This window comes from Micromys minutus (genome assembly GCF_963924665.1).
Source record: "Micromys minutus genome assembly, chromosome: 28".
NCBI lineage: Eukaryota > Metazoa > Chordata > Mammalia > Rodentia > Muridae > Micromys > Micromys minutus.
This window is the reverse complement of record NC_137963.1, coordinates 18,512,213-18,535,267: the sequence shown is the minus strand read 5'-3', so window position 1 is coordinate 18,535,267 and position 23,055 is coordinate 18,512,213. Positions and strand designations below refer to the sequence as shown.

Here is a 23,055-nt window from a genome sequence, read left to right as displayed (position 1 = left end):
TCTATTCCCAGGGCTAGTAAGACATATTAATATCTATCATTTATCTATTCACATATATCTACATCTATCTCTATTATCTATCCACCATCTGTCAATCTATCACCATTTATCAATCAATTTATCTATCTATCTATTTATCTATCTATCTATCATCTCTCTATCATCTATTTATCTATCATTAATTGATCTATTTATTTATTATCTATCATCCATCTATCGTCAATCTATCTATGTATCTATCTATCATCTAGCTATTTTATTTTCCTATCTGTTTGTTTGTTGCGCGCCCCACTTCCTGCCGGCAGGAAAAGGCATGCAACAACAGGATTCTTCTGTGAACAACCTTTATTGTACAGCTCTCTGAGCAGGGGACCCACGTGGAAGGAAAATGCACTGCTTATATATGCCCAGGAGACTCGTGTCGCTACCTGATTGGTGCGCCCTCCAGTAACTCATTAGCATGCCCCGAGAGCGGGCTGTGACGTATGTGGCGCATGCGCTCTAAGTCTCTTGGCTGGGCAACAGCTCTGTTTGCTGAGTCATCGGCGGGAAGCCAGCGCCATGTTTGGGTGCGGCACGAACGGCTCTCAACATTTGTCTACCTTATCAAGTTAATTGGAAAATTCGGTAAAATGGGTATTTTCTCTCATATGTGGCCAGTGGTGCCCATGGCTGCTGCCATCTGAAAAGATTGCAGCTCCCTGGGGCAGGCCCGTCTTACTCTCTCCCAACTCCATCTGTTAATGTACTTTCCAGCTTCCTTGAAAAGGCAGAGAACCTCACTGAATCTTATAGTGGTTAAGATGACTGTGTGCTGACTTTCTCTCTCTCTTTCTTTCTTTCTTCCTCCACGCTCCCCTATGTTTTCCCCTGGACCCTTCTTTTCTGTTGCCAGAGTGGAGGTAAGCGTCCATTATTACTCAATGTTTCACGTCATCTGTGGTTCTAATTCAACGTGTCAATGATTTGCCTGCTGAGCGCCATTAACTTTTTAGACATGTCTAATGACCAAATCCATTTAGTATTTTTATAAACGGGATATAAAGGTAACGAATGTCAACTGAACATTTCCCATGTGTTAGATGCTGCTCAGGCGATCCCTGTGAAGTAGGAACTGTGGCTCTCCCCATTTTCAGGAACAAAAGTGAGAATCTACACTGGAGACTCACTCAGCTAGAAATGGAACATCTAGAAACACAACTCAAGACTGACTCAAAGCACCTCTATATATGTTTTTCCAAGAGAAATCAACTTATAGAAGTTTTTATTTACAGTGGGTTTTTTTAAGATACAGAATTGCTAACATTGGCTTTCATTAAGACTCTATGTGGTAATCTGACACAGAAGTTCATACCTTTAATCCCATCCTTGAGTGAAGAGGGTCAGACGTTTAAGACTAGAGTGGCCTACATAGTGTATCTGAGGATAGTGTAGGCTACATAGTAAATTTAAGGCTGAGCTGTATGACATGACACCTTGTCTCAAAACAAACAGATGAAAGATGAAGTAACAATGGAACGATTAGTTATGTGCGGTGATGCGTAGCTGTCATAGCAGGTTAAAGGAGAAGAATCAAGAGTTCAAAACCAGCCTTAGCTAAATGAGACCCTGTCTCAGGAAACTACCACCACCACCACCAACAAAAAACAAAATAAAACAAGCAAACAAACAAAACGAACAGGTGAATAAACAAAACAAAAACAGCTTTAAAAATCCCATATAGTGTCCCAAGTACAGATAATTAATTCATAGCAATTATGATCATGCCAGATAGTATCATGATTCCTGTTCACATCTTGACATTACAGGGACTTTAGGGAGCAGTATTTTTGTTTTTGTTTTTTTTTTTTGTACTTTTTTGTACAAGGATCCAGGTGCAGCAAGAGTTTCCAGATCATACAGGTCACAACAGGTCACAAGGTGCTAGGCCTCCATCAACGCCTGGACAGACTCCAGAATTCAGATTCACCACCACTGCACAGAAACCGAGAAGAATATAAAACTCTAGACACTGATTCCAATTCCACAAGGAAAATCAACTCACTACACAGTGAAATGTGGTTCCTTCTAAATCGCATCTCTGGATGTACAGCTGGGATGTGCTCTTTGGAGATCAGCTGTTAGCTTTTAAGTGGTTCCATGGCTCGCAGAGGCAGTGCACCCCCTCTTAAGAACTCTACAGTGAAGCCCAGTGTCTACTGACAAGCCATATGGTGCAAGCAGGTAAGTTACACCATTTGACCATGAAGACACAACCAGCCTGTTAACACAACGGCCCTCCCAGCTTTTTAAAAAGCCAAGTACTCTATTACTGTAAACATTAGAGATGGAAAAACAAAACCAATTTATATACTACCAGGTCCCTAGAGACTTTATTTTATTTTGCACATAAAGATTAATTGTAAGACAGTATAATACTGGAATCATAAATAAGATAAAATAAAATCCAGTAATTTATTTTTTTATAAATAAAATAAAAAAGAGTAGACATAGATCATCTCCATGGAAGTAAACTCCAACGAAGCCGTTTAAACCTGATGGAAGTTAAATGACCCCCAGCACTGGGAAGCCTGGGCAGAAGGTCATGAAGTTTTCAGGTCGAAACCAAGGGAGACCATCTCTCAAGAAACAGGAAGCGCTGCCCAGACACCTTCTTCTTGTGATAACATAAATACTCTAAAATTCTTCTGATGATGAGAAAAATGGCTGTTTTATAATTTCCAACTTTGAAATTGTTACTGCTAGTCTTAAAATGGTTGTATCGATGGATATTAAAAAAAATCCACATTTAGAAACCTATTAAAAGGAAATTAGAATTGTGAATATTATTCACAAATGCTTATGCTCATGAAGGAAATTGAGTAGTAGCTTTGTTTGCTAAAGACACGGGCAAATGTTTCCAGTATCTAGAACACAAAAATGCTGGAAACAAAAGTGCGTTTACAATTCAATTATGATATTTATGTGTATGAACAATACAATTTATTATATACAAACATGTAATATATAAAATATCTGTTTAGGAGACGTAACTTTTTAGTTTAGAAATATATTCATTTTATTTTATTTGTTCTTTAAGAATTTCATATAGGATATTATTATCATATTCTTCCCCGGTCCTCCAGCTCTGCTCAGCCCCTCCCCCGCCCCACCCGCCCAACCTTTACTCTTTCTCTTAGCTTCTGGGAGCGATAAAATCAGCTTTCTCTATTTTTTTACTTTTTAATAATAAAAAAGCCCATTGCTTCTGTACACTGGAGCGCAGTTTGTGTGGTAAGTGGCTCTTCACTTCCACTTGCAGGAAGCACTGGAGGCTTTCAGGAAGGTCATGTTCTCCTCGCTGGGGACACTGTGCTTGGCAGTTGAGCAAAGTGACATTTGATCAGTACGCAACAGCGGAGGTTGGCAAACATTTTCTACAAAGGGTCAGATATTAATATATTCCCTCCGTGAGCCGTACAGACCTTGTTAAAACTCCTTATCCTGTTGGTTTAACAGAAACCCAGGCACAAAGAGTGTACTAAATGGCGTAAATGGCTTCCTTTTAAATAAAACTTTATTTGTGGAGATAAAGTCAAGTCACATATAGTTTCCACATGTCATTAAATGTCCTTCTTTTAAGTTTCTACAACCACCTAAAATGTAGATACTATTTTTAGCTCTCAGAAAAAAAAAAAAAAAAGAATGTGTAAAAAAAAACAAAAAAAGCCCATAAACTTTAAAATATGAAGGATATGAAATTTCGACCAGACATTTTGAAGAGATGTTGAAGAGAGCTTCCATAGGAAGAGGTGATTAGTGTTAACATTGTGTATGGTATTCTTTTAACACAATCACTAAATAGATCTTAACTGTTTTCACCACAAATTGTAGCATGCATCTGAAACAATCGCCTGCTAATTAGTTCAATTCAAAGTTTCATGTCATACATGCTGTACAAAGATTCTGTCAGTTAAATGCTAATTAAAAAGACAAACATTTAAGCATTGAGTCTGGCAAGTCTTGAGTTGTACTTGCTGGCCTCTGCCTTAGCAAGTGAATGACACTCGGACAACAGGAAGAAATGGAAACCGTGGCAGCTGCTTTGAGGAATGGCTGGGGACCTCGGCCATCCCCTTCGCAGGGGAAATACAACAGTGGCCACGTAAGGGAAGATCCAAGGAGTACCTCCACGACAGTAAGGGGTGACATAAACCAAACAGGACATAGCTGGGCCTCTGGACAAAGTTCAAAGGGAATAGATGGTGCCTTCTTCATAGAAGCCAGAAGGAAATATTTGAAAATGTGATTCAGACATGTGTTAGTGGAGAGAGAAGGGAAGAATCGTATAAATGCTCCAGTGACTGGCTGCAGGGCTGTTCTTCATAAGAGGAGGTGAAGGAGGTGCCCGGAATCAAACCCTCCTTCTTACTATCAAAGGAGGTTTGCCAGGAGTAATGGAGGGACAGGTGGCATGCACATTAACTCTTATTTCTAAGAGATGGCTACCAGAACATTACAGAATAATCAGCATTCTGCAAAGGGACCTCTGTGACCTCTGCCCCAGTGTTCAATGGAGCAACAGAACCAGATGCATGTGAGACTTCCCTATTAGTGGTCCAGATTTCAGTGGGCAGTGCAAAAGCCCGCAGAAAACCAGGAGGTAGGGGTTTGGAGGCCTTCCGTTCACCTCCAAGACCAGTTCTTGCTGGGAGCAACAGTCAGGGGTTTATTACTATTATTACTATTTCATTGTTATATTATTATTACCGATAGATTTAGGATGTTGTCTGTGGATTAAATGATTCAATTTGCTTCTATGTCTGATACCTAAATTTTGATAGTTAAGTAAAATTTGAATTTTATAAATATTTTTTAAAAAAATTAAAATGTCAAAACTGACTGGGCAATTCACAGGTAGGTAGGTACAGTTAGGATTCCTGGATATATATGAAGTATCTTGTCATACACTAATGATACACAACGTATGCATATGCTTGGGCTGTGGAGCTAATAAAAGCAGGTGTGCTATCTAAGGGTTTTATCAAAAACCTATTCGACTCACTTTTGTTCTTTTATTCTTTGGGGGGGGGGTTATTTGGTTAATATTTTAAAAAATAAATAATGACTCATTTCTTTAGATCATGCTACCATTGTTCCAAAGATCTGCTAAGTTTTCAATAAGGAAGCAACAGGAATTTATAGAGAAACTGGCTGCTATTTCCTTATTTCTAAGTCATTTTTAAAGTCAATTTTCTGTTTTTTTTTTAATTAAACAACTTTATTTTAAAACAACAGAGATAAATGTATAGATTTTAAAAGCATTTTTGCATAAAACTATATGAATATATTTTTGTCAGTACTTGATTTTTTAAAAGGTTTGATAGCATTGGAAACTTACTACTTACAATGAGCATAAAGTACATGTAAAACAAAACATAAAATGGAAATAGTTGAAGTTTTCTTGGTGTGTAAAGATTAAATATAACAATTTTTAAATATCAAGGGTTACCGCAAGGCTGCATCCTTAGCTTAAAGTCAAATTTCTATAGTGTCCTTTTCTTTTCCAAAAAAGAAAAAGGGTGTTTTGCTTGTGCAATTACAGGAAAATCGCCATTGTGTGTTATATTTTGATGTTCATGGGGAAAACCAAAAACACCAAAATTAGCTTCTGTCTGTAGTTAGCACTGGATGTTAGGACCTGGAGGAGTAACTCTGAGCCCAGAGGCATGGGAAAAATTGTTTAACTTTTATATGGAGCAAAATTTTTTTTCTGCTTTTATTCATCTCTCATTTCACCAAGATATAACAACATGTCAGACCCGTTGCCAGCCAGTCTGAGCTATTTCTTTATTCCTTATTATTCTGATTTTTTTTAACTTCAGCAACCATGGCTCTAAATGCTTTTTTTTAGTGCCAGCATGGATTGAGTTTCCTAAGTGGGTTATTTTCTTATTCAAGGTTTTTTCATTTTAAATATCCATTATGAGTTAAATGGTACACGAATAACCCTGATGGCAAATTAACAAATGACCAACCCAAACTGATACTCTTGTATTTGAATGTAATGTGTCGCATTCTAACAGGTTTCTTTCAAAGACCAGACAGTGTCAATTTATTGAGCATCAAGTTTTTCAAATTCAAACGGTCTTCCTTAACCATTTAAATGTGGTTTAAATGTGTTCAGAAATTCCAGTTGATTGGATCTTCTGATTTTTAAGTCTTTTATGGAATGGTAACACAAAGCTAAATCTCAATAGTAAGCATCTAAAATTCATAGTATACATTTAGATAAGAAAAATAACCTAACTTTCCCATCCAGTCAATGATACAGGTCTGATGTGAACCATAAAACACAGTAGACCACGATGCTGCCTACACGTGTAAATATCCAATAAGTATTATCAGTGAGCCTCTGAGGTACCACTGTCCCAATAAACAAGCCAAAATGTAGCCAAGATGGGAATGTACTAAGCATTGCAGTAACAGATTGCTACTATTATGTTTTCTCGCCTGTTATCCATCACGATGGATGCCTTTCTTGAATTACTCCAGCTTATGTGCAGGAATTATGTGAGCTGGCTGTAGTAAGAACAATCATATATCCATGCATAACATAAACAACCCAAAGGCCCCAATTCACCTTGCTCTTGCCCATTTCCAAAGCTTTCCACAGCCTTTGTCACAGCCTGAGGTACCTAGCAATGACACGGTTGGTGCTGGAAATGGGGAGAACATTCCTAAGAAATATTTCAATACATTTGCCAGGACAGTCTCGCTGTATTTCTGTGATGCAGATGTGTGAGGGGGGGGGATGATGCCAAGAAATGGCATATGATATGATCGTCTTTGCTGCCCATCATTTCTTTCAGTAAAGCACAGAAAGACAGCAAGGGCTACTGTGCCCAGTACAGAGGGGAGGTGTGTGATGCAGTCCTGTCGAAAGATGTTCTTGTCTTCTTCAACACCTCCTATCCGGACCCCGAGGAGGCCCAGGAGCTGCTGATTCACGCTGCGTGGAATGAGCTGAAGGCTGTGAGCCCACTCTGCCGGCCAGCCGCGGAGGCTCTGCTGTGTAATCACCTCTTCCAAGAGTGTAGCCCTGGAGTGGTACCTACTCCCATGCCTGTTTGCAGGTAAAACTTTAAAAAACGAGTGAGTGAGAAATTCCTTGTTTTCCCCCTGTATGCCAACAGTTTGCCAAAGAGGGAATTGCCATGAACGGTAGGTCAGACTAATTTTGCCATTCACCCAAAAGAAATAGTTAAAGGGACAAAATTCCTCCCATTATAACCACCGACGGCAATCTATGATACAATATTAGAATCTGGCTCAGTCAGAAAGTTGTCTTGTACACCACAGACAAGCTCTGTGATATATGTGTGCATACACAAATAAAATGCCCTCCTTGATAAAAATATAGGACACCTGCCATATTCTTTCTCTCTCTCAATGTGTATGTGTGTGTGGTGTATGTATGTGTATGTGTTTGTATGCGCACGTGTGTGTGTGTGTGTGTATGTACTGGGCTATACCCAGGCCCCTAGGTACTTCAGTTATTTTTCCCTTTTAAGTTATTTTCCTCTTATTATTAGCCCTGCCAATCTAAATTTGGAATTACCCAGGTTCCTCCTGATGCAATTTGTCCTAGTAAACTTAAACAGGAATTAGCGTCCAGATTCCGGTTAGCGCATTCAGTCTTCCTTCAGCTCCCCCAGTTACTACACAACCTGCCCAAACCTAAGGGCTACACTGAGGGCGGGCCTCTGCTTCTCCGGGGAAGGGCTGGCTAAGGAACCCAAAGCGCTCCTGTAAGCCGTGTTCCAAGGACCAGAGCAAGCAGAACCTCAAAGTGTAGTGAGTTCCTTTCTCGAGCTCTGCCCATCAGCCCCAAGGCGATGGCCCCTGCTCCTTAGCTTGTATATTGTTTAAATTCTCAGCCTTGGTTTTGTATCTTTATTTTTAAGGTTTATTTATTTTACTTTGTGTGTATGAATGTTTTCCTGTATGCATGTGTGTGCACCATACAAATACCTTTTGGATCCCCTAGAGCTACAGTTACGAGTGGTTGTGAGCCACCCTAAGGGTGCTGGAAATTAAACATGTTCTTCTGCAGGGGTAGCGAACAAATGCTTTTAAGCCACCTCCCCAGCCCTGTACCTTTGTTTTAATATGAACTTTAAGAGAGGATCTACCAGGACTCTTATCTAATTCTTTCTAAATTAAAAAAAAAAAAAAACTAAACAGGATAGTACTTAATTTCACAGCATAGTACACCGTATCTTTAATGTCTTGCGTTATTTAAGGTATAGTCATTTTTTTAAAAAATGCTTTTATAGGCAAAAATGCTATGATGTGATGATGTTTCATAAATAGAAAATGTAAGCCCCACTGCAGGTTTGGCTTCAGCTCATGGTGATGCACCAAGTCTTGCTTGCCTTACGACATTTCAGAGAGTACTGCCTGGCAGTCAAGGAGCTCTTCTGTGCAAAGGAATGGCTGGCAATGGAAAGAAAGACCCACCGGGGACTCTACAGGTCGGGGATGCATCTCCTCCCGGTACCAGAGTGCAGCAAGCTTCCCAGCATGCACCAGAACCCCACAGCCTGCACAAGACTGCCGTATTTAGGTAACAAAGACTTTCCCCCAGACTTTGGAAGTTAAGGAGGTTTTACCATTCTCAGTCAAGTAAGGTGTGCACTGAAAGCTCCTAACATTTTTCGGCTCTCTGGGCTGTTCTAATAATGGTGTTCGCTTTGCCATTTCCACACACGTAATAGCGGAATCCTAAAGCTCTCCTAATTGCATAGTTTATCATAATAAAGACTCGTTTCGTTTGTTTTCAAATAAATTAAAGGGCGCTTTTAACAGCTGCTTGGATCTTGCTTTATTTCACAGAGGATCTTACAAGTGTGACATTTTCTGGAATGTATGCAAAAATGGCTAGGAAACATTTTACAGTTTGTCAGAGGAATGGTGTAACGGAATAAACAATCCTCGTCCTCCGCCAGTGACGCAGATGTTTTAAGCATGCAGAAATAAAGCCACATGTTTGAAAACGCTGACCTCGCAAAGCACAGCCGAGCCACTGCATGATGACTGGTTTCATTTCAAAGACGCACTCCTCACATTTGAATGCTCTTCCGTCCCTCGTGTAAACGCTGAGAGGGAACACGGCATTTCTTAGCTGTAGCTCACAGGGTCTAGGAGGTATCTTAACGCTGACTTAAAACCAATTTTTATCCTTTCCCCCTCAGATTATAAAAAAGAAAACATGACAAGTAAGTAATTTTGTCTGAAATCTGTGTCTGTAAGTGGATTCGTGTATGTATATATTCACCCTACACATCTCTAGATCCAGAACACAATGTCTCGGGCGAGCATCGGGGGCACCGTGCACAAGGCTCATCCCTTAGCTTCTGAGTAGAGCACGGAGACTGTGTGGCAGTGAGTGAAACAAATTCCATCTTCTATCTCAAGATGGCTGGACTGTTCTATACTTCACATGCTGGTGAAATCAGCCAAGTTTAGACGTAGCCTTCCGATTTTGCAGTGACAATGTTGTATTATGTAATTATTTCTGGATGGGAACAAATGCTATTTTTTTTCCTCTGTTGAGGTGATTTGTGATCTTTATTTGTGATAAGTCTATTTTGAAAATAGGAGTACTTGATTTTTTCTTTTTTTTCTTTTTCTTTTCTTCATCTTCTTTTAGTCCCTGAGCTTTTAGACACAAATCCTATATTAATTTTAGATCTTCTTGGTATTTGGCCCAAGGGGCGTGGGGAGAAAAGAACACTAAATCTTCCACATTCTCCCTTTGCAAAATATTTTGGTTTTTGCCTAAAAGTCAGTCATTCTATGTGTAACAGAGAGAAAATGTCTTAGTGTGTCGTTGGAATATCACTCCTGACTGCGCTCACTTGTTAGTAGCTTTTGGAGAGTTTTATATAACATAATTTGATCTCCTACACCCCTCCACTCAACCCTTCCCAGATAAAGCTTCTTTCTCTCCCACTCAACATTGTGTGCTTTAAAAACTGACATTTTAAAGACCACTCTTGCCGTTGTCTTTAACTGAAGAACTGGTATCCTTTGAAGGTGCTCAAATCCAGCAGGGATTTTGGTGGTGATGAGGAGTGAGTTTCATGGCCAATTCAATTCCAGACAAACAGTCCACATGTGAGCCACATCCTAAATACTGGGTGTGTTTAGATATGGCCCCATTAAGTAGCTCAGGCTGGCCTCAGACGTTTTGGCTTTGATGCTGAAATTCTGAGATTGCAGATGTGTGCCTCAATACATTGGCTCAGAATGATTCTTTATTCATTCTGCACATTAACATCAGCTGGAAAACTTTAAAAAGTGTGGCTGCCTGGGGGAGGTCCTCCAGATGTGTGTGTGTGTGTGTGTGTGTGTGTGTGTGTGTGTGTGTGTGTGTTCTACTGTGTTTGGTGTGGCGTACAATCTAGGATTTAAAATTCCTTTTAAGTTTCTTTTTACTTGGACATATTTGAGGAGTATTGTATCACGTTTTAATATCTACAGAATGTTCAAATTCAGATACACCTGTCTCCTATGCACCTATTTGTCATTTCTTTGAAGTAAAAAGACTCAAAGTCCTTTCTCCCAACTTATCTGTAATATAGAATCCTCTGGGCGTGAATGGAGCAAGGCTTAGTTTTTGGTGTCTTAGTTAGGTTTCATTGCTGTGAAGAGACACCGTGATCACTGTCATTCTTATAAAGACGATCATTAAGCTGGGGCTGGCTTACACTTCCAGAGATTTTGTTCATCCTCATGGTGGGAAATAAGGTGCTATGCAGCTGATATGGTGCTGGGGAAGGAGCTGAGAGTTCTACCACAGGCAGAAGAAAGAGATTGTGTGCCACACTGGGCAAAGCTTGAATCTAGAAGACCCCAAAGCCTACCCCCACGGTGACACACTTCCTCCAACCTGCTTTAATAAGGCCACACCCCCAGTATCCCACTCTCTGTGGGCAAACGTTCAGATGCCCAAGCCTATGGAGGCCGTTTCTATAGAAACCACCACAGGGGGTTTTCATTGCTGTTGCTTCAGGATACCCTGTTTGCCGTATGATGCTTGCAATGTTAAATGACATGATTTTAAGCCAGCTCTCTTATCTTATAGTGAGTTAGGAATCCAACAGTGTCCTTATTACACACAGCGACTTGGGTTAGATGGAATGTAGTGACTCCTCAAATATCGCTTGCTTGATGATTTCTAAAAAGATCTTATTACATTTAGAGTGAGTGTGTGCGTGTGGGCGTGTGTGTGTGTGTGTGTGTGTGCATGTTTGTGTGTGTTCGTACATGTGTGTGCATGTTTGTGTGTGTTCGTACATGTGTGTGCATGTTTGTGTGTGTGTGTGTGCATGTGTCTGTTCGTACATGTGTGTGTACATGTTTGTGTGTGTGTGCATGTGTCTGTTCATACATATGTGTGTGTACACATGTTTGTTCCCATGCATGCACAGGTCAGAGGACAGCTTATGAGAGTCAGTTCTACTGTGAGTCCTGGAAATCAAAGCCAGTTCGCCAGGCTCAGCAGTAGACACCTTAAGCCACTGAGCCATCTTGACTTTTGGTTTCTTAATAAATTACAAGTGTCATTATTAGTTCATTTAGGGGCATTAGAGGGATTTTTAAAGTCCTTCTTCATCTTTGCCTTACTGTCTACTCACTCAACGTGGGAGTGGGGCTTTCAGTAGTTTCTGGGTTTGTTTTACTTTAATATCTTTTGCTGAGGTGAAGTAAATACCTTCTTAAACACATTATGACGCCGTATTACGTTACTTCTGTGGGATGTCGCATACCTTCCAGGCACAGTCAGCAGGGAATCACAGATCACGGTGTCTCTTCACAGTGCCTTTTGTTCCAAAGCTTTTGAAGAAGAGAAGTACAGTCTGGCTTATCCGGGTCATGGAGAGCTATGTTCCATCCATTTTCTTGTCCCTTCCAACTTCCTTATCGTTCAGGTACCTGGAGAGTGAGCAACTGTCCCAAACCCTGACAAATCGATTAGCTTGGTAGGCACAAAGTCTCGCCCAAGCCCCCCAACAGCCCTATGAAAGTATGTCCCACAAACATACTCCATTCTGCATCCTAGTTAATGTGAGAAACAGGTCAACTGACTTGTCCCCCACGACCTGTCTAGTGTTGGGGGAAGCAAGTATTCAAGCCCCAGTTTGTTTGATTCTGGCTACATCATCACTGTCTAACTTCTACAATGTTACAGCTTTTGCTGCTCTATTATCTTCTTTTAAAATATTATTTATTCACTTTACAATCCAGTATCAGCCCTTTTTCTCTTCCCAGTATCCCCCACATCTTATCTTCCCCCTCTTTAAGTACCACTCTGGGTATCACTCCCCCCTCCCCGTACAACAAGTCAATGCAGGACTAAGTACATCCTCTCCCACTGAGGCCAGACAAGGCAGACAATTTAGGGGACTAAGATTCGTAGGGAGGCAGGCAGGCAGGCAGGCTATAGACCCAGAGACAGCCTCTGCTTCATTTGCTGGGGACCCACATTAAGTCCAAGCTGCTCCTCTGCTACATATGTGCAGGGGGCCTAGTCCAGGATTGGTTGTTGGCCATGGGTTGGGTCTCTATTTGGGGCAGTCAGTGTTTGGCCGTTTCTTCAGTCTCTGCTCTATCTTTGTCCCTGCCCATCTTGTAGGCAGGACACATTTTGACTCGAAGGTTTTTGTGAGTGTGTTACTGTCTATTTTTATGGCAGTTTTTTTTTATTCATAATAGCCAAAAACTGGAAAGGAGGTAGATGTCTCTCAACTGAAGAATGGGTACCAAAAATGCAGTACACAATGGGGTTCTATCCAGCCATTAAAAATAAGTACATCATGAATTTCCCAGGCCAATGGATGAAGCTAGAAAATATCATCCTGAGTGAGATAGCGCAGACTCAAAAAGACATGCATGGTATGTGCTCGCTGATAGATGGATATTAGCCATAAAGTACAGAATAACCTTGCTGTTATTAATCAACAGGCCCTACCTTAGGTGTGCATCAGACATCTCTTTCTGACTCCTTGGGAGGTCATAATAGGAGCTCACGATCAGCCATGATGGGAATGATGTCATCAGAGGTCTGAGTTGCAACTGAGACATCTTCCTCATTGACAAAGCTGACCAACTGCTGCACTATGTAAAACCCTTCTGTGCCTTTCTCCACTTGCTTCTGGGCAAAGGCCGGGTAACTCTGATTTGCGTGCAAGGCCTTCTGATGACCCAAAGCTGATATCAGCAGTGAAACTGTCAGATATGGTTTTGGAGAACCACAGAGCAGCTTGGTTCAGACCCAGGACATACGATGTCTCTTTGTAAAACATCATCTCCTCACCCTCATCCCACTCAATTCATAGCCCCCCTATGCAGCCATCTTAGATTTGGCCTGTTGGGATACAACATCAAAACACACTAGAGGAAGCAGTCTGTAAGCCACAGAGATTTGTTTCTGAGTTCTGGGAGCTGGCCGTCCAGGATTAAGGAATGGGTGTGTTTGGTGTCAGGTGAGGACCGTACACGTGGTTTGTTGTAGATTAGCTTCAGATATTGCTGTCTTCTCGCTATATCCCCACATGGCAGAAGGAGAGGTGTCTCGAATCTCTTTGATAAGGGCAAACATCACATATGGCATTCTGAGAGACACAAATGTTCATACTATAGCAGCGTTCTACTGGTGTTGCCTCTTGGTTGTTTATATCTAATTTAAATTTACACTGGAAGATATGCGCATGCCTAAGTCATACTCTGACTGCCCCTCCATGTTCCTGAGTAGCCCATCCCTACTTATGTAACATCCTCTTTCATTCCGTTGCTGTCAATCTGCTTACTGAGCAGTTCCTCCTCGACAATTTAGTTCATAGAGCTCCTGATTCCTAAAAAAAAAAAAAAAAAAAAAAAAAATTAGCAATAATCAATATGCTAGTGTAAGGATGTGTTTATTTGGTGATCATAGGAAAAAGACCAAGCTTTAAAATTTATTAAAGAAAATTTAAGGATAAAAAGGAAAATTAATGGAAATCTAATCTGGCCATTTGGTCATTCAGAGACGTGGTTTGACAAGGCTCTGGAGAAACCCAGAACAACTTGCTCTTATGAGCAACAATCAGAAAATCATAATAGAACTCTCCAGAAAGGAAGAAATGTTTGAATCCACACAGCAGAACGACTGGTCAAATGATGTAAATTCTTTCATTTAAAAGTAAATAAATCTATCTTACAGGATGAACATGAATTTTAAGGAACCCATCATTAAAATCTATTTTATAATCTTCTGATGTGTGTTTGTGTGCATGTGGGCGTGGGTGGGTGGTTTGTATATGTGTGTGCACCTGTGTATTTGTGATTGTGGGTAGGTACACCTGTGCACACAGATGTGGAGAGCAACCACTGATGTCTTTCTGTATCACTATCCATCTTATTCTTTTGAGGCAATGACTCACCCATTGGTTAGATGGGCCAGCCGGGGAGGTCTGGGATCCAGATGTCTGAGCTCATGCCCAGTGCTGGGTTTACAAACACATGGCATCACACTCTACTCTTCAAGTGGGCTCTGGAAATCCTTATTCTTAGGTAGCAAATGCTTTATCCAGTGAACCAGTTTTCTGATTTCATTGAGAAAAAACATTACTCACATACTTCCTGATTTTACCATATCAACGCCACAAATTATACACATTATGAATAGCTCTGTAAAATCCAGATGTAAAAAATAGACATTAATCTACATCTTTGAATAATTATTCCTACTATATTTAGGATGGAAAGTTTAGGTGACTCTTTCAAAGCTTCCTTTGGGTTGAAGAAGCTAGGGGTGACCGTGGACTAGTGTTAGAAATGAGGAAGTCGAAGCCCACCACTGCTGTGTCTTGATAAGACAAGCTGTCACCAATCCCATGCAGATGTTTACCACTGTACTGAGTATCTTTCTGTCCCCTATGTCTTCCTAAGTCACAGTAATGACCGTGTTTGACCTCTACAGCTCAAAAGCACTAGTAGCCAGGGGCATTCGCTATGTCTACTCTTAGACTAGAAGTCATACGTAAACACCCCCCATAACCTGTACTTTTCTGAATGTTATGTCTCAAATGTCCCTGGGCACTTTCTGTATTAAAGGTTTTCTTTTGTTCAGTTGGAAGTACTGAGCTGTCCTCACTCAAAACTAAGAAGACAGACACAGGCACTATTTACAACCCTTGCTTTAGAAATCCCAGTTTCCAAATATCATTGGCTCCTGTTGAAATATAGATTTTTCTTTTGGTTTTAATTCTTTATATTAACTAATATCTTTCTGTTTGTGAAACCTGTATATTCCTGTGTTGGGATAAGTCAGCAATTGGTCACTTAGACACGTCTAAAGCTCTGTCAGATAATTGGTGTGTACCTTTTTCTTTTGTGCTACTTTTCTGGGTTGCATATTAGCACTGTTGATTCCTTAGCATGTTAAAAGACTGTTCTCTAGATAGGTCATGTTGTGATAACTAGAATTTTCCCTCTCACAGAGTATGTTTGTCATCACATGATGGTTTTTAAAAGTAGTTTCTTGCCTATGGTTATCTTCATGTATATTCTTATTCAAATTTGATAACTACTATACTCCTATCATCTTCTCTAAGCTTTTTAAAATGCAATTGCATAATTATGTACAATTTTGTCTCTTTTGATCTGTGAGTCCCTCGAGATAACCCCCTTCTTTCTTAATTGCTGCATTCACGGCTTTTTTGTTTCTTCCAATTAAAATTCCACTCATCAAACCATGTTCTAAACATTTAAAGGACTAGAAATTTTACTCGTCTCTGTCATTTGTGGTATGTGTGGTCTCCCTTGGCAACCTCTGCTTGCATATGGCTTCCACTGTGTCCCCCGATTCCTTTTGTTCTCGGGAGTTGCTTGTCTAAAGTCTCACATTCCATCTATCCTCTTCCTTGTGTCAAACGGAAGATAAAGTTCATCAAGGAATAGAATTTTGGTAAATTTCATGGATGTCATTAAGACTTTTGTTTTCTTTTCAATGGTTTTAGCTCCTTTGTCAAAGATCAAGTGACCATGGGTGTGTGGGTTCATTTCTGGGTCTTTGAATCTATTCCATCGATCTACCTGCCTGTCTCTGTACCAGTACTAAGCAGTTTTTACCACAGTTGATCTGTAATATAGCTTGAGGTCAGAGATGGTGATTCCCCTAGAAGATTTTTATTGTTGAGAATGGTTTTTGATATCCTGGGTTTTTTATTATTCTAATAAATTTGCAGATTGCTCTTTCTAACTCTATGAAGAATTAAGTTAGAATTTTGAGGGGGAATGCATTGAATTTGTAGATTGCCTTAGACAAGATGGCCACTTTTACAATGTTGATCCTTCTAATCCATGAGCATGGGAGATCTTTCCATCTTCTGAGGTCTTCTTCACTTTCCTTCTTCAGAGACTTGAAGTTCTTGTTTTACAGATTCTTCACTTGCTTGGTTAGGGTTACACCAAGGTCCAAGGTATTTTATATTCTTTGTTACTATTGTGAAGGGTGTCAATTCTCTAATTTCTTTCTCAACCTGTTTGTCCTTTGAGTAGAGGAAGGCTTCTGATTTATTTGAGTTAATTTTATATCCAGCCACTTTGTTGAAGATGTTTATCAGCTGTAAAAGTTCTCTGGTGGAGTTTTTGGGGTCACTTAAGTATACTATGATGTCATCTGCAAATAGTGATATTTTGACTTTTTCTTTTGCAATTTGTATCCCTTTGACCTCTTTTTGTAGTCTTATTGCTCTGGGTAGTACTTCAAGTACTGCATTGAATAGGTAGGGAGAGAGTGTGCAGCCTTGTCTAGTTCCTGATTTTGGTGGGATTGCTTCAAGTTTCTCACTATTTACTTTAATGCTGGCTACTGGTTTGCGGTATATTGCTTTTACTATGTTTAAGTATGTGCCTTAAATACCTGACCTTTCCAAGGCTTTTAACGTGAAGGGGTGTTGAATTTTGTCAAATGCTTTCTCAGCATCTATAGAGATAATCATGTGACTTTTTTCTTTTAGCTTGTTTATATAGTGGATTACTTTGATGAATATTCATATATTGAACCATCCTTACATCCCTGGGATGAAGCCTACTGGATCATGGTGAATGATCATTTTGATGTGTTCTTGGGTTTGGTTTGCAAGAATTTTATTGAGTATCTTTGCATCAATGTTCATAAGGAAGATTGGTCTAAAGTTTGTCTGAAGCTCTCTTTATTTGTAGGGTCTTTGTGTGGTTTAGGAATAAATGTAATTGTGGCTTTGAAGAATGAGTTGTGTAGTATTCCCTCTGTCTCTATTTTGTGAAAGTTTGGAGAGTATTGGTATTAGTCTTCTATGAAGGTCAGAAAACAAAAGTCTATAAGAATGACAACTTTAATATTTTAACCAGAAGAGCTACAGACCTTTCTTTTGTTTCATAGTCCTATTTGATTTTATTTAATCTCTTACTATGTTCTTTTTATCAGTGAGAGAACAGAGCTTTATGATTTTTGACTTTGAAATTTATTGAGATTTTTCTCCCTGTGGCATTAGCCACTTTGTTGGTGTCTCCCAGATAGTTGAAGAAAGAATCTCTTTTTAAGCTAGAAAGTTGATTCTTGGATGTCGAGACACTTCTGGGTCGTGTATAAAATATTCCGTGTCCGTGTTCTTGTCTTTATTCACTCTATGCAGCACAGTCAAGGTGTGTGTGTGCTGAGGCTGTTTAAATATCTCTACCGTGCTTGAAGCTGCAAGCAGACCAGCGCAAGTGTGGCGTCTGCTGGTTTGCAGCACTAAAGCAGATTTCACTTGCTTTTAAATCTCATTGACCTTTTACATGGGAGTTTGATGTGAGTTTAAATTTTAGGTGAATTGGTTTCTACTCCTTTATGTACCGATGATTTCATTTTTATCTTCGTTTTTATTATTTATAAACTTATTACTGCTGCTGCTACTACTACTACTACAACACACTCAAACACACATACATTAACACACTCTCAGACACACATACACTCACACACACCTACACACATACACTTACACATACTCACACATACACACACATAGACTTACACACACAGTCCCACACACATGCACTCACACACACTCACACATACTCACACACACATACACTTACACACACTCACACACACACATACACACATTCACACACATACACTTATACACTCACATATATACACTCACACACATATACTTACACACACATAAACTTACACACACACTCACACACACATACACACGCATTCACACACAAACACTTATACACACTCACATATACACATACTCACACACATATACTTACACACATACACTTACACAACACTCACATACACTTTATCATACACACACATAGCCTCACACACATACACACACACACACACACACACACGCTCATTTCAAATGTTCTCACCTTCACCTGCAGTCCATGAAAACATTTTTAGTGATTTTTAGTGTATAATTTTCTGAACATTATCAGTCATAAACAGTAGGTAAGGATCGTAGGCCTGGGGTTTGCTTTTTTTTTTTTAGGGAAACATATTTCTTCTCTGAATCTCTCCTTCCTTGCAAATGAACCTCATTGGATTATTAACACTATTCTTTATCCACTGAAAATGGAGGAGAACCTGATCCACTAGCACATTCTTAAGGCCGCGGTAGTGAGTGCCTCAGTACAAAACCTGATTTTTAAAGGTTCCGAAATAAGCATGAAGAATTCTTGTTTGCCCGCAGCATTCCCATCGATAGCGTCCTCCAAGCCGAGCGTGGACATTCCAAATCTGCCTGCCTCCACTTCCTCCTTTGCTGTCTCGCCCGCCTACTCCATGACCGTCATCACCTCCATCACGGCCAGCTTTGCCGTGTTTGCTCTTCTCACCATCGCTACCCTCTACTGCTGCCGAAGGAGGAAAGAGTGGAACAACAGGAAAAGGTGAGGATGCAGATACAGCCCCGCCCACACACTCGCCTTTGGAATTGGGGGTGAGAAGCATCAATCACACCACCCTTGTCTCGCTGCCACCCACACCCTAGCTTTACAATTAGACACCCCTATTTTGAACCTGAAAAAAAGGTCACGTGTGCCAAAGTCAGTTTTTATAGCAGATGGGACTTAAATCATCATTTGGACGGAAATGGCTATTCCTTTACCCTGTCTTCTCCCGCTGCTGTTGCCGACACAGATGGTGACAAAGTCTGCCATTGACTGGAGACCAGGCAGCACACGTTTTTGTTTCCAAGCCCGAGCGTCTCCAGCCATCTTGGCTCTATGTATTTCTGAGTGGCTTTAGGGATCTAGGTCTAAGTGCAGAGGCGGTTGTTGATCTCGCCTCTCTCACGCACAGAGAGTCGACGGCGGTGACCCTGACCACATTACCCTCCGAGCTCCTGCTGGATAGACTTCATCCTAACCCCATGTACCAGAGGATGCCCCTTCTTCTGAACCCCAAGTTGCTCAGCCTGGAGTATCCAAGGAATAACATTGAGTATGTCAGAGACATCGGAGAGGGAGCCTTCGGAAGGGTCTTTCAAGCAAGGTAAAGTTAACTCTGGGGGGAAAAGTCTCTGCTAGAACTTACTGCTTGACAAGTCATCAGATTTTTAGGCTTGGTTACTGTGGATACCAAGTGTTATCAAGTTATTTAATATTTTTACATTATGTGTTTGTATGGGATACTGTTTTGTAAACTTTTATTTATTTATTTATTTTATTTTTCCTGTGTTGGTCTGTTACCTGCATGTATGTCTGTGATGTGAGTGCAGCACCCCTGCTACGAGAGGCAGTACTGGGGGTGCTTACAAACGTGTGTAAGCCACTCTGAGTCCCCTGGAAAAGCATTGTTCTAAGGCGTCTCTCCACCTCTACCTGCTTTATTGTAAATCATGTCTCCCTTTAACTAGAAAGTAGCATGTGTAGAAAGAATAGAGTTTGCTGAGTATAAATGTGTAATTTATAGAACATCCCATGAGCAGTTTATTAGAAATTACTAGTAATCCAATCATATTTTCCTTCTAGAAAATAATGTTCATATGTTTTAGCCACAATTGCTTACATTGCTTTGGTAAAAATCCCTGTTTACTTTTCCTTATGCCATTCTCTGCTTCATTTAAAGTTTCCTTTGACTTAGTGTTTGAGAACTCAGTGTTTGACTTCTGTAGACATTAAATAGACATTTATAGAATATCAGAACAAAGGGAAATGTAAAAATTCAAAAACTCAGTGAGTTCAGGAAAGGGGTGTGTGTTACAGTCAGCCATAGCCCATTTTGTTTGAAATGGAATAAAATACACACTCTGTGTGGGTGCAGATCCACACACACGAAGCCGGGGCAGCAGGATGGGGCTTAGATGTAAACACCCATGGCTATCCTTGAGCAGATGTAATTGATGTTGGGTTACACTTAGTGTGCAATTGGCAAGATGCAACTTTACCCTGTATTGGGGAGGACAGACAAGCAGTCAGATATAGTTTACACTCTCAAGGAGGGGTGTGTGTGTGTGTGTGTGTTTGTGTGTGTGTGTGTGTGTATGTGTGTGTGTGTGTGTGTGCACTCAAGTTCTCTAGCTGGTAAAGAAAATGTCAAACATAGCCTGTGTTAAGAATAACTAGTGATTTCTTATTTGCATCGAGAAATATAAGCATTTGTTGTTGTCTTCCTTCTCTTGTGGCTCGGGAAAGGGCAGCATAATTGTGGGGTGTGTAGGTGTGAATAAATATAATCTCTGGGGTAAAAACACCCCCATCTGTGATCTGTCCTTCAGGGCCCCAGGCTTGCTTCCTTATGAACCTTTCACTATGGTGGCTGTGAAGATGCTGAAGGAGGAAGCCTCTGCAGACATGCAAGCAGACTTTCAGAGGGAGGCAGCCCTCATGGCAGAGTTTGACAACCCCAACATTGTGAAGCTCTTAGGTATGCAAACATGAGTAAGGAAAGTTTGTTCCTCTGCCAAGAGTTTTTCTAAGCTCTCTCTCTCTCTCTCTCTCTCTCTCTCTCTCTCTCTCTCTCTCTCTCTCTCTCTCTCTCTCTCTCTCTCTCTTGTCTCCAATTTATCCCTTTGCCTCACTCTCTGGTCAGTGGGATATGTCTCTCCCTTTCCTAATTTAGCCTCTTCGCCTCCATCCCAAAATTCCTTCTACCCAGATTCCAGGGCTCTCTGTGTCTCAGACACCCACTCTGATGCTGTCACTTCCAATCTTCTGTCTTTGTTGCCTTTTTTTTTTTTTTTCTGGTTCAAATTATTTTCAAGCATCTCCATATGAAGAGAGTTCCCTTGACACTAACTCACCATCACAAAAATTTATTAAGTTCCCTCTATCTATCTGTCTATGTATCTATCATCTATCTATCATCTGTCTATCTATCTATCTATCTATCTATCTATCTATCTATCTATCTATCATCTATCTATCATCTGTCTATCTATCTATCTATTATCTATCTATCATCTGTCTGTCTGTCTATCTATCTATCTATCTATCTATCATCTGTCTGTCTATCTATCTATCTATCTATCATCTATCTGTCCAGATATATCGCAATTTAAATAATATTTTTATTCGTTTTGTGTCCTCATTTCATCACCAGATTCATAAATTTAACAACGTTAATTGAATAGTTTATATATTTACACAGAACTAAGCAAAACTTTTAAAACTACTGGCCTTGGGGACCTTACATTTTTTGGAAAACAGCAAGAGTGAGCATCTATAAACATGGCTTATATTCCTTCTGAGTTTTGTTTTAAAACTCAAAGCAAAGGGAAACTTTTTGGAATGTCAGCTAATTACTTTGAAGACTTCGGTGACATGTGACACTTGTGTAGAGACCTGGCAGAGCTGAGAGATGACAGAGGAGATGCCTGAAGAATGGGTGCCTCTGCACAAACCCCATGGCAAACTTATCTATCCAGTGCTTAAGAGAATACAATTAGAAGAATCCCTGGGACTTGAAGCCAGCCAGCCTAGTGAAATTGGTGAGCTTCAGGATTAGGGAAAGACTCTGTCTCAAAATAAAAAGGTGAGGAGCAATTAAGAGAAACACTAGACCTCAGTGTTCATACCCCACACTCATACACGTGCACATGCACCTGCACACACCCTTATGCATAAACATTAACATATACACTCACAAACAGACACAGGAGGGGGAAAGGAAGAAGAAAGGGAAAGAGGAGGAGGAGGAGGAAGAAGAAGAAGAGGAGGAGGAGGATGAGGATGAGGAGGAGGGAAAGAAGGAAAAGAAGAGGAGGAAGAAAAGAAAAAGTAAGAAGAAGAAGAAAAAAAAGAAGTGGAGTAGGAGGAGGAGGAGGAGGAAGAAGAAGAAGAAGAAGAAGAAGAAGAAGAAGAAGAAGAAGAAGAAGAAGAAGAAGAACAACAACAACAACAACAACAACAACAACAACAACAACAAGAGAAAGAGGAAAAGAAGAAGAGGAAGAAGAAGAAAAAAGTAAGAAGAAGAAGAGGAGGAGGAAGAAGAAATGGAATCGAAAAGTGAAGTGATGAAGATGGTTTGAGGAACTTATGTAAGACTAGATCACCTAGTAAATGCTGTAGGGAGACTGGAGGACCCTACTAGGACTTCATAAAACAAGCAAACAAACAAACACAAAGAATACCATGAGAATATCCTCAGAGAAGAGCTCACCAAATCTTATCCAGTACCAGCTGGTCAACCCTGAACATATCTGTACAAGTACCTGACCAGTCTGTATCTAGAAATGCAATCATATTATATACATGGACATATATAAATGTAATAATGAAAAATGAGACCATAAAAGAGAATAAGAAGGAGAAATAACATAATTATAATATCAAAAATTAAGCCCTGGCTTTTACTGTAAGATGGGAATCGGTGAGCCATAGTATGAAGTGATGGACAGGTTCTTCCCAGAGTGTCTGGTTGGTTGAGCAGAGTTGAAGGGGTCGGGGCAACGAAAACAAGGGGATAGAGACTGTTGCCCCTCCAGATGCAGAAGGATGTTGGTTCGGGCCAGGCAGTGGTAGCAAGGTAATGAG

At 40.3% G+C, this 23,055-nt stretch overlaps 1 protein-coding gene across 5 annotated transcripts in view; it reads left to right on the top strand.

Moving 5' to 3' along the window:
• The window catches only part of MUSK (muscle associated receptor tyrosine kinase), a 98,026-nt gene that overhangs the window by 71,876 nt on the left and 3,095 nt on the right, over positions 1–23,055 (top strand). For 3 of the 5 annotated variants that reach the window (XM_080940029.1, XM_080940028.1, XM_080940027.1), the window contains 6 exons: positions 6,852–7,115; positions 8,433–8,608; positions 9,237–9,260; positions 18,768–18,966; positions 19,379–19,570; positions 20,796–20,944. In XM_080940029.1, coding sequence (XP_080796155.1) covers positions 6,852–7,115; positions 8,433–8,608; positions 9,237–9,260; positions 18,768–18,966; positions 19,379–19,570; positions 20,796–20,944 — 1,004 coding nt within the window. The remainder of the gene's footprint in view (positions 1–6,851; positions 7,116–8,432; positions 8,609–9,236; positions 9,261–18,767; positions 18,967–19,378; positions 19,571–20,795; positions 20,945–23,055) is intronic. The other 2 variants (XM_080940031.1, XM_080940030.1) reach the window with 1 other exon arrangement.